The sequence below is a fragment of the Rutidosis leptorrhynchoides genome, chromosome 1 (genome assembly GCF_046630445.1).
Source record: "Rutidosis leptorrhynchoides isolate AG116_Rl617_1_P2 chromosome 1, CSIRO_AGI_Rlap_v1, whole genome shotgun sequence".
NCBI classification, from domain to species: Eukaryota; Viridiplantae; Streptophyta; class Magnoliopsida; order Asterales; family Asteraceae; genus Rutidosis; species Rutidosis leptorrhynchoides.
The window spans coordinates 528819032-528836289 of NC_092333.1; the positions used below are offsets into that span (position 1 = coordinate 528819032).

General features: G+C 33.7%; 1 protein-coding gene and 1 pseudogene across 1 annotated transcript; both read right to left on the bottom strand.

Moving 5' to 3' along the window:
- Nucleotides 1–3687: 3687 nt before the first annotated feature.
- On the bottom strand, nucleotides 3688–4185 carry LOC139842151 (uncharacterized). Its single transcript, XM_071832328.1, has one exon. The coding sequence runs from the start codon at nucleotides 4183–4185 to the stop codon at nucleotides 3688–3690; it is 498 nt and encodes a 165-aa protein (XP_071688429.1).
- Nucleotides 4186–4355: 170 nt separating this feature from the next.
- LOC139842159 (rop guanine nucleotide exchange factor 7-like) lies at nucleotides 4356–12546 on the bottom strand (annotated as a pseudogene).
- Nucleotides 12547–17258: the final 4712 nt, after the last annotated feature.

Consider the following 17258-nt stretch of genomic DNA (forward strand, 5'->3'; position numbering starts at 1 on the left):
GGTCAAAAAGCGGAGGCCGAAGCCGGGGGCCGAAATCGGGCGTTGAAAACGGGGTCTGAAACCGAAACAGGGTGCCGAAACAGGGGGCGGAAAACTGGGGGCCGAAAACGGGGGTACCGAAACCGAGCGTGAAAACGAGGGCCGAAACCGGGTGCTGAAAACCGGGGTCTGAAAACAAGCGCTGAAAACGCGCACCGAAAACGCGGTGCCGAAACCGGGCGTCGAAAACGGGGGCCTAAACCGGGCGCCGAAAACGGGGGCAAAACCGGGCGTCGAAAACGGGGTCCAAAAACGGGCGCCGAAACCGGGGGCCGAAAACGGGGTCCCAAAACGGGCGCCGAAAACGGTGGGCCGAAACCGGACGCGAAACTGGGGGCCGAAACTGGGTGCCGAAACCGGGGGCCGAAACCGGGGCCGAAAACGGGGTCCCAAAACGGGCGCCGAAAACGGGGTGGCGAAATCGGGCGCAAAAACGGGGGCCGAAACTTGGGGCCGAAACCGGGCGCCGAAAACGGGGTGCCGAAACCAAGCGTCGATAACGGTTCCGAAAACGGGGGCCGAAACTGAGGGCCGAAAAAAGGGGGCCGAAAATGGGGTCCCAACACGGGCGCCGAAAACGGGGTTCCGAAACCGGGCGCGAAAACGGGTCCAAAAACGGGTGCCAAAGACGGGTGCCGAAACTGGGCGTCGAAAATGGGCCGAAACCGGGGGCCGAAAACGGGGGTCCCAAAACGGGCGCTGAAAACGGGGTGCCGAAACCGGGCGCGAAACCGGGGGCCGAAACCGGGTGCCGAAACCGAGGGCCGAAAACGCGCGCCGAAAACTGGGTGCCGAAACCGGGCGCCGAAAATGGGTCCAAAAAATGGGGGCCGAAACCGGGCGCTGAAAACGGGGGCTGAAACCGGGCGCCGAAACCGGGGGCCGAAAACCGGTTGCTAAAAACGGTGCCGAAAACAGGCGTCGAAACCGGGTGTCGAAAACTCGCGTCGAAAACGCGTTGAATAATGCGCCTCGAACTCGCGCTCTGAAATCGAATCCTTTGAATTAAACCCATTTGAACCCATTTGAGTCCTCAAGTAATTTTCTATAATGTGATTGGACCCATTTGGGTCTTGGAGTAAATTTTGATAGTATGTGTTTGGACCCATTTGGGTCTTCAAGTAAACTCAATCAACCCATTTCTTATGCTATGGGTCTTGTTTGCTAGGTATATCCACAATTCATTAAAACTCATCAAAAAACACTCCACTAGTACCACCTCATATTTTTTTCAGGCCGTTTTACCTCTGAAGCACCTTATTCAATCTCATTTCATCATCATAAAGAAGAATTAGGAGATTTACTTAAATTTACCTATTTGTGGCATTTTTTTTAACAGTTTGGGATCACCTATGGGGACTTAACCACCCACGCGATCATTTTCATAAGCAGCCCCCAACTACTGCTCTGGAGGAAATCCAGACCAATCCGAGGCCATTGCCGGTAAAAACCCCTCCCCGCTGCCACCACAACGATGTGCGAAAGACGACCTTTGATGGAATTCAAAATCAAGGGATATCCTTGTGTGCAATTTGCCACCTAGGAAATTGAACTCCCAAACCTCTAAAAAAGAGGTATGGGCGATTACCACTGAACTAACAACAAAATGATTGTTTGTGGCTTTTCTTTCTATGGTTCTTGCAATGGCCTCATTTTGTTGAATGGGTACCACTGTAATTTAGGCCATGTTATGTTGGTGATTGTAACCCAACCACTCGAGAGACCATGGAATAGCCAGATATTTCCAGTATGAGTTAAAATAGAATGATACTATTCATGGATTTGGTTATGATTTGTTAACTGATGATTACAAGATTATTACCATCGATATCCTTGAATGATTGTCCTTGTAATTATTGCGGGTGGATGCAGCTGTCAGATGGTTGTGTTAAGGGGTCTCTACATTGGGTAGCTAAAAGGGGTTCTAATATACATGCAAAAGCTTTTAGTTTAGCTAATCAGAGATTCACTGAAGCCATTACCTAATGATCTCGATATAATATCTGCTAATAACTGTGAAGTTGCTGTTCTTGGTGGGAAGCTTGGTTTATTCATGCAATCGAGAGGTGAGGTTTGGTTGATGAATGAGTATGAGGTGAAAGAATCTTGGACTAAGATTATATTAAATGGTTTCAACGAGATGCTATATCAACCAATGATATTTTATTTGAATGGTCGATTTTTGTTAGTAGGCTTAAGTGTAATGAAGGTATATGATATTGAAGAAGGAAGATTCTGTAAACATATAAGTACTTCAATTTGAAGAATTTGATTATTAGGGGTATCTGTGGGGACAGCTTTGTGTCACCAAGCCTTTATAGAATCGATCATGATTCTACAAATTCAATTGAACGCAGTACATGTGCATAAGTCAGTTTGAAATTCAGTTCATACTGGAGATAGTATATCATATATTCTCGATGAACCGGGATAATCTTTCGTGACTGCGTGTATGACATCTCTACATGCTTGGGAGATGCATAAATGAATAAGAGATGAATTCATCACTCTTAAAACCTATTTCTATGGAACTTCAATATTATCTTTGCTTGGTATTTATTGTTCTATAATTGTATATATGCTATTTTCAGCCTTTGTCTTCCAGAAACATTGCTTTTGTAAGCAGTTAAACATAACACCGTTATGTATAATCTATGTTTATGCGCGCATGTATATAGATTATATTATATATAATATATTTATTTTATTACGAAGTATAAATTTAAAGAACTCAAGATTCTGCTTCTTTGTGTTTGGAATTAGACATCTATAACTTCTTGTATGCATATGTATATAAGTATACCTTGCAATCGAATCGGGTCGGGTCGGGTTTGGGTCTAAACGGGTCTAATGAGCATAACTGAAAAATGAAACTAAAATGCAAAACTGAAACTAAAACGCGACTGAAAACTAAAAGCTGAATCTTAAGCGCAAAATTGAAAGCTGAAAATGAAAACTGATAACTGAAACTACACAGCTCGCGCGGTGTTATCAAACCCATTTGACCCGTCTCTATTATTGGACTTTATGAATGTAGACCCAATGGACCTACTTCTTTTAATTTGTCTAAGACCCATATGGGTCCTAGAGAAACCCATATGGGTCTTATGAAGAGTTTGCACTTACTTTGTCATGCATATCAATACGCAAGACCCCGTTGGACCCATATAATCGACATGTTGGACCCGTCTCTAATTATTGTACTCTATGGATTTAGACCCAATGGATCCATTTATTTTTATTTGTCTAAGACCCATATGGGTGTTAGAGAAACCCATATGGTCTCATGAAGAGTTTGGGTTTACTTTGCCAGGCTATAGGGTTATATCTCGTTTAACTGTGCTACTTACTTTCCTTTCTTTTTTTTGGAACGGCAGAAATTTTATTATAAACTAGCAAAAGCTAGCAAATATACAAGGATTACAAAGAATTTTGGAATCATGTCGTCCAGTTTATTCTAGACTTATGATACCTAGAATACAACCAATTAAACGCATAAACAACAATGTCATCAAATACAACCGAATTCCGAGATCTTACATCCTTGAATATGATACTATTTTGCTTATTCCAAATGTTCCATAGAACTGAATGGAATATCACTTTTAGAACGATTCTTTGGTTGTTCGATATTGGAACACCGTCGACCTAAGCCCAAATATCATCCACCGAGTTCCAAGCTGGGATAGTCAAGTCGATCCATAACTGAATGCGAGCCCAAATAAGTGAAGTGATCGAGCATTTCGCAAATAAGTGGTCTGCAGTTTCTTCTAAAGTGTTACAAAGGCCGCAACTAGAATTACCCACATCAATGTGGCGGTCAGGCAAATTACTCTTTGCAGGGAGACGGTTGAGATGGAGCCTCCAATTAAAAATATGTACCTTAATATGGACAAGGTTGCACCAATCAATAGGCCTCACAAAATTACCCAATTCATATGAGTCTATAATAGACCTGGCATGAGAAACAGTGAAGTTGGAAGAAGGACCCACCCACATCCATTTGTCCATATCCGACCCAAATGAATACCCATTAACGATGCTAAAAAGGTCGGTTAATTGTTGTTGTTCGTGACCACCTCTAAGTTCACGTCTCCACGTCCAAATCCATGCATCGTTACAACGTTTAGAAGCAACAGTAGACATCTTGTATCAAGAGCAAGGAGCCTAGGGAAACGTGAAGCTAAATTAGAGTCGCCAATCCAAATGTCAAACCAAAAACTAGTATCCTCACCGTTGCCGACTTTTTTAAACATTCTGGAAGGAGCAATAACGTTGCTCGAGTGTATAGTCTCAATGGTTTTGAAAATGGTAAATCATGTACCAGGAAAAGATGATTTACCAGGAAGAACATTAAATTGATCCGGGCCGTGTATATTCATAATAACTTTCACCCAAATTGCATCTTTGTTCATATAAAAACGCCATCTCCATTTGTATAATAGTGTGTGATTGAGTGAAGAGAGACTTGCAACTTCCAAACCACCATGATCTGATGGGTTCATAATCGTGCGCCAATTCACCCAATGAATTTTTCGATCCCCCTACTTACCATATTGCTTTTGTGTAACTGGTGTTCTTTTTTTACCTTTTTGGTAGAGTATTAAATGGCTTACTTAGGTCATTTATTTCTCAGGAATCAGAACTTAACGAACAACCTACCTTCCCATTATTGAATACTTATATACAGATAAACAACATAAGACTGTGATTCTTAGAAAATGATTGGACCAGGAGATGATAAATTGGATTCTATTAGTATTCTAAATTGGGAAGGAGTAACTACAGATAATATGGACTATATTGTGATTTGATACTAGATTTGACGTCTTACGCTTTTTGAAGGATATCAGATTGGTTATGTGTTATGTCCAAATATGAGGAAGAAGGCGTAATCATGCATATTTTAACTTTTACCTATGTTGTTAAACACAATTTCCTGTTGCTACACTTAAACTTGCTCAAGTGTTTTTTTTTTTTTTTTTTTTTTTTTTTTTTTTTTGCACCAACGATATGTGAAGTTCTTTGAAAAACATTAACTATAAAATGCTCTATATAGGTTCGGTCTTTTGCCTGATTTATCCTAGTATATATACGCTGGGGTTAGCAGCTTTATCCTCAACCTGGTGCAAGAATGTATCCGTTAAGGTTCGGTCCTGCAAGAATGCATCTAACGTTGACAGAATAAAAAAACTACAATATTTATCTAAATTTTCAAATAAATATGAGAAAAGCGTCGGTGGTAGGAAATTACAATTTTGTAGCTACTTAAGTTAAATTAAGATAGAAATAATAGAGTAACATTCAACCTTACTAATGCGGACTAGGGTGAATGTAAGATGCATATAGTTAGAAATTTACCATACATTTGTTACGGACAATTGTAATAGATTTGTTACTGATACTTGTAATGGGACGGGGATATAAGTATTGTATTAATTCATTCGTTTGCACACTTGTTTTGTTTTTTCACCCATTACCAACTAACAACAACAGCAGCAGCAACAACAACAGACCCAATCCCACATGAGTGAGGTATGGGGGAGGTGAAACGTAGACAATCCTTCCTCTATCCTAGAATAAAGAGAAATCATTTCTCCACCCCGAGTGAAACACTCACAAGAGTAAGAAAAGTCATCTCTCTCTGTATTCGCCGGATAAAGAGATTGCTTCCAAGAGGACCTCCGGCCCAAAAAGTAGGAGAAAAAAAATACAACACACATAAAAGAATAGATTTAAATGAAGTAAATAATTTAAATAAAATGAAATTAATAGATAATACAAATAATATAATAAATACCTACATGATAAAAAGTAATAAAAAAGAGACGCCATGAAAATGGCAGAATCAAATTTCCATGGGTTTTAATCAAGCCCGGAGTTCAATTTAGCCCCTAAGCGGCAGTCAAGTCGCCAATAAATCGACGCTTGATGTTGCCTCCTTTAAATAGGGTCGTATATATAATAAATAGTAATAATAATAATAATAGTAATAATAATGGTAATAATAAATAAATAAATAAATAAAATTATTATTGTTATATATATATATATGAAAACGTACCTTAGACAGTTGTGCGGAGCTCCAGACAACGAGGAATGTTACACTAAAAGATCCAGAAACATATATGACCACATACCAACAACCAGAAATATATCTAGACATATATGACCATATACGCCATTACCAACTAAGTGGTCACCAAATTATAACACCACCAAATTACACTTTAAAATAAAGAAAAGATTTAATTAAATACCTTAAAAAGAAAAAAAAAAGCAAACGAATCTATAGTTTTTATTATATTGCTAAAATGATGATGTCATTATTATGCTAATTCCTTTGTTAAGAAAAAATCAAAAAGAAAAAGAAAAAAAATAAGCATTGTGGATGATGTCATTAATCTAAATAATTTTTAATTAAAATTTAATTTTATTAATTAATTATTATTATTAAATCTTATTAATAATTATTTTAATTATTAAAATTAAATTATTTTAAATTATTTTAATTAATTATTTATAAAAGTTAGGTAGAAGTAAACCAATTCTACATTTATATTTTAATTTATACTCTTAAAATAAAATGACAACCAATATTATCTCTTATGATTGGATGTGGATTGTTAAATATGCATTTTAGGTGTTTGATGAAATGTTCAGTTGACGAGTTTCTTAGTCGAACTATGTGGTTCTACGGGTCATTATTATATTGCTAAAATGATGATGTCATTATTAGGCTAATTCCTTTGTTAAGAAAAAATCAAAAAGAAAGAAAGAAAATCTAAGCATGGTGGATGATGTCATTAATCTAAATAATTTTTAATTAAAATTTAATCTTATAATTAATTATTATTATTAAATCTTATTAATAATTATTTTAATTATTAAAATTAAATTATTTTAATTAATTATTTATACAAGTTAGGCAGAAGAAAACCAATTCTACATTTATATTTTAATTTACACTCTTAAAATAAAATGACAACCAATATTATCTCTTATGATTGAATGTAAATTGTTAAATATGCATTTTAGGTGTTTGATGAAATGTTCAGTTGACGAGTTTCTTAGTCGAACTATGTAGTTCTACGGGTCATTAAACTAAATAACTTTAGCATTTACGTTCACTTAATATCTATCATTAAACTGTTTCGTTTAAACAAACCCGTGATTTCACGGGTGATTTCACTAGTAACACTATATTCTTTTAGACATGATAAAGCTAATAATGATTGATATAAATATATAAATTATAAATAACATCATTATGATCAGAATATATTAGATTATTATAAATTACTCCGTATATGGTAAAAACGTGATCCGGCATTGAGATTGATATTGATATAATTCTTATACAGGTAACATAATAATTTTTTATTTTATTTTTAATATCTATTTCAAACTAAAAAGTGGAAAACAAAACCTGGCATTTATTTACACAGCTTAACTAAACTGTCCTTCACAAGGTCCGAATCAATTCAACCGCAACTCGGAACTCAGTATAACGAAACAGGATGTACAAATGCCATCACCTACCTAGCTTTTTAAACATCTCCATATATAAAAGTTTCATTTACCCATGTATATAAACATAAAACTCGGACAAAATCGGGTCAAAAATCAACTGACCCCAAGTCCCCAACCGAGCCATTTTAAGGTGCAAGTCCCATCTTCTGTAATGCTTCTCGGGTTCTACCAGAAAAGGAGTTTGACCTTAAAACTTGACCTGCATAGTTGTGCTTGCTTTTCGGGTCAGTGGTCAAATAATCAGTCATGACTTTTTTTGGGCCTAATCCAATAGGACTATCGAGTCGTGAAGGTGAGAGGCTGGGAGTTGTTAGAGCAGTTCTATAAGGAGTCGTGATGCTGTGAAGTGTGTATGGTTTTCCGACAATGGCTTTGGAAACAACGTCACGGTTTGCAATTGACGAGAATTTGTCAGAATGACGTGTCAAGTCGTCTACGTATAGTAAATCATCAATGCGTGCAGCGATATTGAATGCTAAGCTCTCTAACACTCTTGAGTAACTTTCCAAGATCGATTTTCCAACGTCCTGAAACACGTTAACCGATTATATTCAAGAAAGTACAAAAATCGTACCCAGTATAAGAATTTCCAATATTTTACTTGAGAGGAATATTTTTGGAGGCAATGAAATTTTTAAGAGGCGTGATATATGTACCGAAAGTTCATTCCGCATACTAAAAGGACTGCAAGTTGAGTTTTGTTACAAGCAATGAAATTAAATTCCAAATGTAGATACCTTATTATTCTTTTCTATATGACATAATTACTAAGTCTCCATGGTTTCATCTAAATTGCTGAAATAGTCCCTACGGTTTTTTTATCTACTTGGTCCACGTGATTTTCAAAATGTTGCTGAGATAGTCCTTTTGTCACTGAGATAGTCCCTGTGGTTTTACCAAATTGCTGAAACCACAGGGACTAGCTTAGTAAGAAAAGGACCATCTCAACAACATTTTGAAAACCATGAAGACTATCTCACTAAAGAAAACCCTAGGGACTATTTCAGTAATGTGGGTGAAACCACGGGGACTATCTCGGTAAGTATGACTTTTTATATCTACCTATTTTATCAATAAGATTGAAGGTCCACTCCAGTTAGTAGAACCAAAATCAACCTAAAATCCTTTTTTGTAGGCAAAACTGAATTTACAGCCCTTTAATGTGCAAAATGAAAATGAATTTATGTCACCTACAACCAACCTTTTTAGAACTTGCATTACATTTTTCTGAAATTTGCCCATTTGCACAGCTATGTTTCTAAGTATACATAATATTAGTATCATGTAATTTGTATAGACTAAAAAATACCTTGTTAAATTGGATTTTAGTCATGTCCAAGGTGGTCTGAGGAAGGGCAGGAAACCTGTGTCTCAAACAAATCAGGAGTGTTTCGGCTCGATCCGCTAGTGTTTCCCTTTTCTCCACGTCAGCAACCAAATCTTTAACCTTGTCCCATGAAGACCTTGAAAACGATCTACTCATCAAGTTTGTAGGCTGCTGATGTGGATGCTGCTTTGTGCTGTTTTTACGTCTCCATATGTAAATTGATGCCTCCACACGGTTTGCAATCTCGAGAGCCTGATGCTCAGATGATAAATCAAGGCAGTCCAATAGACACTCTGGCGAAAATTGATCCGATGAAATGTAGCGATGAATGAGATCACCTAAACTACCTTTTGCGTTCTGCAAAAATAAAAATACTAATATAAATATTCAAGAATAATACTCGCTCCGTCCCAAAATAATTGTCCCACTTGACTTTTAAAAGTCTTCTTTTCACAACATTTTGACTTTAAATATTTTTGTTTTTTGATATAATATTTAATTAATGAAATTTATATGAATAGACTAGATTTTAAACGTGTTTTCATTGGTATAGTTTTCATAAAATATTGGGGAGTGATATGTACACAACTATTTTTTATATGTACACAACCAAATATGTTTTAAACTTTAAAGTATTGTACAATACAACACTATAAAGAATGATTGGTTGTGTACATAATAAAAATGGTTGGGTACATAATAAAAATGGTTGTGTACATATCATCACCCTAAAATATTATATAACACAAATAAAAGTATTGAAAGTCAAAGTTGAAAAAAAAAAGACTTCAAAAGTCAAACTGAGACGGTTATTTTGGGACGGAGGGAGCAGTAACTTTAACAAACTTACACACATGGCAACGTTAAGTTCGATATCACACTCAGTTTGTTCCAAAAAGACGTTACCTTTGGAAGTGCTTCCAAGAATGAATCAGGAACATCCATATCGGCTAAACTAATGCTGTTGATAGCCATTGCAGCTTTTAATATCTGATTTGTGGAATCACGTTTATTTTGCAAATGTTTTCTTGCATTCTCACTAAGGCCTCCTGTAGGGACACGAGGAACCGGCAACCACCATTTTTCCTTTTGACGCGGGACCACTTTACCAAAAGATGACGCAACATCTGTTTCCAAAGCTTGAATGCCTTGGTCGACATACCAGAACTCCATCTTTTCAAAACTGTCCAATATTTCCTGCAAATTTACTTCATTTCAACTTCGTGGCCCGTCTTTGACTTTTAGTCAACGAAAAATAGAACATGTTACTGCAGTTGTAGTCTTGCAGACTCTTTCTTTCTTTTTTCCTTCTTTTACCAATTTGCATACTTGAACAAAAGATTTTTTTTACTAACATAAAAAATAGATGGAAAACGTGGCATATCGCATCCCTTGTTGACGATTTGTGTTAAAGTTTACTCAAGGTTGGAGAACTCGGAACTCGGAGAGAACTCGGAACTCGGGGAGAACTCGGTCAAAAAATTTTGGGGAGTTCTTGGCAACTCGGGAGAACTTGGGGAAAACTCGATGTTGACTTACGTTGACTTTTTAGTTTTCTTATATAAATATATAATGCATGTTCTAATATAAGTTCTAATAGACTTCGACCAATTTGTCGAGTTTTTGACTGAGTTGTCGAGTTTTTGACCGATTTGACCGAGAACTCCCCGAGTTGCCTGAGGAACTCGTCCGTTGACCGAGTTGGGCACCGAGAACTCGGCCGTTGACCGAGTTGGGCACCGAGAACTCGGCTGGGGATCTAAACCAAGAACTCCCCGAGAACTCCGCTGAGTTGGCCGAGTTTTACAACATTGAGTTTACCGACTTGGCCGAATTGCTAAGCTTTTGACCGAGTTGACCGAGAACTCCCCGAGTTGGCCCGGAAACTCGGTCGTTGACCGAGTTGGGCACCGAGAATTCAGCTGGTGATCTAAACCGAGAAACTCCCCGAGAACTTGGCCGAGTTGGGCCAGAAACTCGGTCGTTGACCGAGTTGAGCACCGAGAATTCGGCTGGTGATCTAAACCGAAAACTTGGCCGAGTTGGCCGAGTTTTACAACATTGAGTTTACTAAATCTAGATATTACGATTGGGAGTATATAATATCTAATTGATATAATTGCAATCCACCAAAAAAGAAGAGTTAAGAATCTCACAAGAAGCATGTTATCTAATTTACGAAGAGCCGGTAGGTTAGCATAAAGATCGGACCTGGGTCTACTAGTCATCACCTACAATATCATATCACGCAAAACCAAAAACAAAATCAAGTCAGTCATCATTTCTTCATGCACAAATTTATTAACCAGCAATATTTTGAACGTTATATCAAAAATAAAATAAAATAAAATAAAAAATAAAATCACCTCGAGCTTACTTCCATCTGGAAAAGTCTGCCAAGACGGTATGAGCTCAACAATATAATCACTCACACAAAGAAGCCATTCCATTTCTCTTCGCCACATCGATTTCTTTTCAGGACATAAAGGTTCGAGTCTCCATATTTGTCCAAAAAGTGTGGCTGAAATTTCAAGAAATTCGCAAAAACGACGAACGTTAAAGGCATTGTAATTGGTGACTGAATTTGCTATACATGTTCTTACTTGAATTATTTATACATTGGCTTACCACAAAGATTGGTAATTGCATTCGAGATAGCTAAAGCCGTACAAACACCATTCCCACAACCGGACATATCTTCTCCAAGCAACAACTTTGAGAATCTTTCTTTCATCATTTCAATCTCTATCGAAATCCCCAAATCAAACGCAAACATAGAAAACATCAAACAAGGAGATAATAACAAGTGGTAAACATGTAAGGAATAATTTGATAACAGTTTTTAGAGGGATTACCTAACTATTGCGAATATCGGTTTCTGGTATTCAGTATTAACAAGGGGTTAAAAGATGGCTAACGATATACATACCATCTAAATTACTACATCCACCAAACATATCCATTTTATAGTTGTACAGTACAACCTAGAACTAATTTCGATGGTGGAATCCGATACAAAATTTACTACTACTAGCTATAACAAAATTACCAAAGGCCATTACTTTTCTAACAAATGTTCATCTAGTTTTGATAATAATTCAATATATCCAACACATAGTAAAACCCCAAATCAAATATGAAAAACATATTAACCAACAAAAACATTTCATTCCACACAATTTGTTGATTCTAAACTACAAATTAATAATTAATGATAATAATTATAAAACTAATTTACAAGAAAGAAAAAAAAAACTAATAATAATAATAATAAAATTAAAATTAAAATTAGTACCTGATAAACCTGTTGAGTTTTGTTTCTGTAAATCATTTTCACCCAAAAGGGGTTGCTCCAAATCTTCAGAATCACCACAATGTGGGGCCTCAACCTCATTTTTTTCAATGCTAACATCCATTGAATAAGGTGAAGATGAATCTTTAGTCTCAAAAACTGTAGTTAAATCACAACTTGGGCTACTAATTCCACCAATCAACTCTTCTTTTTCTTCCTGTTCTTCTTGTTCTTGTCCTTCTAAACATGTATCCAAACAACCCTTTAATTCTTTCTTATCATCAGTACAAGGTGAATCCTTATCATAAACAGAATTATTGACAACAATACCAAAACCTTGTAATGCAAGATCCATTCTTTTTCAAAACCCAATTTAAAAATAATAACAATTGGTATCTGGGTTTGTTTGATGTTGTCATTTAGTGAGTGGGTTTTTGTTATTTATACAAAAAATAGAATGAATTGAAAAAAGGGTTTGTTTGTGTGAGTGTTGCTTGAACAAGGCGCCTGTTGTTTGTTGGTGTTTGGGGGTTGGCATTGCATAATTATGATTATGTGTGATGATTTTGAAAATTTGTTCTCAAAGTAATCTCAATAGGGAAGGGAGCGTGTTAAGGATCCAATAATCAATGATAATTATGATTAGTAAATGACCTCATTACCCTTTGTTTTTATATCACCTTGAGAAAAATCTTCAAATCTGGTTGGATAATCCCTTTAATTTACGTTTTTCCAAATCTGGTTTAAAGACCCTTTAATTGCTATTTAAATTTAAAGTTTGTGTTTTAGAACTCATTACATAAAAAGAGTATAAAGTATAATAAACAATTTTTTTTTTTAAAGTTGAAGTAAAGATTGATGTTACAACTGTATGTAAACAAAAATAATTGGATTAGGACGACAACTACATTTGAAGGAGAAACAGGGGGGTGAAATCACAATCGTTAATTTCTGTTATTAACGGGTATTTATGTAAACAACGCATTTTATATAAAAAGAGTTTTCAAATTTAGAAAAATGAAAAAATAACCAAGGTAATTTGTACGTTAAAACAAGCGTGGGCATATTCGTCGTATGCATGCCAAGGTACAACATATGATGATGCCAAGATAATTTGTCTTCTCATGGCATGTAATCACAAGAATGGGAATCAATTTAAGAAAACTTTACATTTATACTTTTGACTTGGTATCAATTCGATAAAACTTTCATTTTACACTTTGACTTGTTTTATTTTGTCTATTATATTTGTTTAGTCTCAATAATTCGAAGCGAGAAGATATTAAGGTTCATTAATAATAGTCAAAACTATTTTAAATATTGAAGTCAAAGCATGTAATGTTGTTTTTGAATGTTTTTTCTTTCAAAAATAACGAATACTATATGACAAAGATACTTTCACCAGAAAAAGAAAGACCTAAATACGATACAACCAAACAAAACGGTTAGACTTGAGACTAGAAAGTAAAACTCTAAATGAATGATGACGAGCAAACGCTATCTACAAACGAGCCTAGACGGGCCTACAACAAATCTCTAATCTCGAAACTACAACATAGCAAACAAACAAAATAAACCGGGCAGATAACAAAATACAACTAAACCAACAAATAACTATACTTGAATCCTAGTTAAAAAATAAACTACCAACAAAAACAATACCAAAGCACGCTATTTAGTCACGGAAGATTTTTTGAGGCCTTTAGGGTCTGGTTTAACCAATTTTCCATCGACTTCGTCTCGGATAATCTCCTTACCCGACCGTGAATTAAAGGAGTACGTTAGTGTGACAACCCGGAAATTTCCGATCAAATTTAAACTTTATCTTTATATTATTCCGACACGATAAGCAAAGTCTGTTAAGTTAAATTTCAAACATTTTGAACCGTGTTCATGTATTCATTTAACCTCGACCAGATTCCAACGATTCACGAACATTTATGTGTATATAAATATGTATATATAATATATAGTTATATTAATGTATAATACTTTACATGAACGTATTTGTTTCAATATAAGTTTATTATATTTATCGACGAGATTAAAAGATAATTTCAAATGATTGAATTATCAGATACATTGAATTATGATTACGGATCTCTATTGTGAGGTCCACGTTGATTTGAGAAATCGTTCCTTTTTAACGGTATTCGGAATAATTGGTAAAGTGATCTACATATGAAAACAAAGTGTCAAATAACTAGAATTAGACAAAGTTAGTGAAAGACTAAATTACATATTAATCAATTGATTTCGTTTCAAATGTACGAAAACGTTTTTCGCTATAATGGAACTTGATTATTTAAAATGTCTTTGATTAATTAATGTGAGTTGGAATATTGGTTGTTAAATATATAAATAACTTGTAACGTGTATTTAAAACGTGTTTATGTATATTAGATATATTTGATTTCAAATTAATTAAGTAAACGATTGTAACACTCGCTTATTGATTCGATTGATATTTAGATATGTCAATTAGTACGTTATGAAGTTAAAATAAACGCTAGCACATAAATGAACTATACTTAGTAAAGTTTTAAAATGAAAACGTTATATGATATAATAATTCCTATTATGTAAACGATCTAAAATGTTACTTTGAAATATAATTAATATTTGAAAAACTAAATATTATTAAATAGATATTTTAAAAATATATAAATATTCTAAATGAATATGTATGTATATATATATAATTTTACAAAATGATAAAATATAATATTAACCTTGATATATAAACGTTTTGATTTAAAAATACTATTTTATATATATGTATATATATCGAAACGATGATTTACAGAAGCAAATGACCAAAACACTCAAAAGATTAAGTTACACTTTGAGTGGGTTAGTTTTTCATTAATTTAAGTCTAATTATTAATAAAGGTACACGTCGCGTAACGTAAAGTGCGAGTTTTCTAAGCGTACGAAAATGAGTTCGAGAAACCAAAAACGGGACATTAGTCGAACGACAACGTAAGAGTCATCGGAACAAAAATTAAAAGTTAACTATGCACATAAATATAATATAATATATAAATAATATATAAATTAAATAATTAAATAATAAATATTTTTAAATGTGTCGGCAGCCCGAATTAGTGGGTTGTGAGCTGGAAGTGAAGACCATGCGATCGCATGGCCATAGAGCTAAGACCCTATGCGATCGCATGGGGTGTGGGTGCAGCCAACATGCCTATAAAACGCTCGATTTTGGTTCAGATCAATTCACAAATCTCATATCTCTCAATCTCTCTATATGTAACATATTATTATTATTATTATTATTATTATTATTATTATTATTATTATTATTATTATTATTATTATTATTATTATTATTATTATTATTATTATTATTATTATTATTATTATTATTATGAATTATATTAGGAGTATTAGTATTATATTTATTATTAGTATTTTTTTTATACATAAAATACTACGACGAAGTTATGAGCATGTTATTTCAAAATGGATTTTATGAGCGGGATAGAGCTAAGGAAATTATGGGTTATAGTTATGGAGGATATGGGTATGGTCCAGTGGTATAGCTCGTGAGGTCAACCTAGTGTTTATCATCTCTGTTGCGTCTACGTACTTTCCTACAATATTGAATCTCAATATTGATACGTGAGCATTCATACCTTATGTTTTTTTTATATTAATAGTGTATCCCTGACTAGTACTCGAGTATATGTGTTTATGCATGCTTGTATGTTTAATTTTGTCGTTAAATAGTTTATGATAGATCATGAGTTTAATACACATGATACTGAGATAAGGTATATGATATGCATGTTGTTGGAAAGCTGACGAAAAATTAATAACTTTTCATTTAGATATCGTATGGTTCTGATGAACGAATTAAAAGATATGATCAACTGAATTATCATTAATCGTAGAATTATTATTAAAAATGATTATTATTATTATTACATCGTCGTTATTATCGTCGTTATTATTATCTGATTATTATTATTATTATTATTATTATTATTATTATTATTATTATTATTATTATCATTATGGAGGAGCATTCCTGGCCGGAGGTCATTTAGGAAGCATTCTCTTGGCTCTCGAGTAGAGGGAGGGACGATCTTATCTAGTCACGGGTTCTATACCCGCGGGTGGAGTAGGGACTTCCTTCTACTCTAGAGCTCGAGGAATGATTGTCTACACTCTACCTCCCCCATACCTCACATTCGCGGGATTGAGCATTGTTATTGTTGTTGTTGTATTATTATCATTATCGTTATCAATATAGGTATTATCATTAAAATTGTTATTGTTATTATTATTACTATATTTATTATTAAAAGTTATTTTTTTATAAAAACTATTATTTTATTATTTTTATCATTATTACTATTAAAAGTATCATTAATATTAAAATTATCACGTTTGTTAAAATTATCAATTCTAATAAAAATATTATTTTTTTATTATCATTATCATATTAGGGTTATTATTAAAAATTATCATTTTTGATAGGATTATTTTATAAAATATTATTATTACTATTTTTATAATAATTATATATAATATATATAGTAAATATTATTAAGATAAAATATATTATTGAAAATTATTATTATCAATATTATTAATGTATCGTTATTAATTATCATTTAAAATTTATCATTTTTATTAAAACTATCATTCTATTAAAAATTATTATTATTATTATTATTTTTATTAAGAATAGAGCATTATTAAAGTATAGAATTTAAAACTACCGTTTTATTTAAAATTATTGTTATTATCAATATTATTAGTATTATTAATATCATTATTATTACCCTTGTTATTTATATTAAACACTTTTAATAACATTAACCTTATTATTATTATCAGTATTATTATTATAAAATAATACAACTTTTACCTATTATTATTATTATTATCAATATTATTTTATCAAATAAATATGTGATACAAAGATATTTTTATCATATGTAATATAATTACATTAATAGTACATACCACTATATAATTATGATTTTGAGTAAACTGTATAAATTTTATTACTTAAGATATATAAAAGTATATTTTTATCAT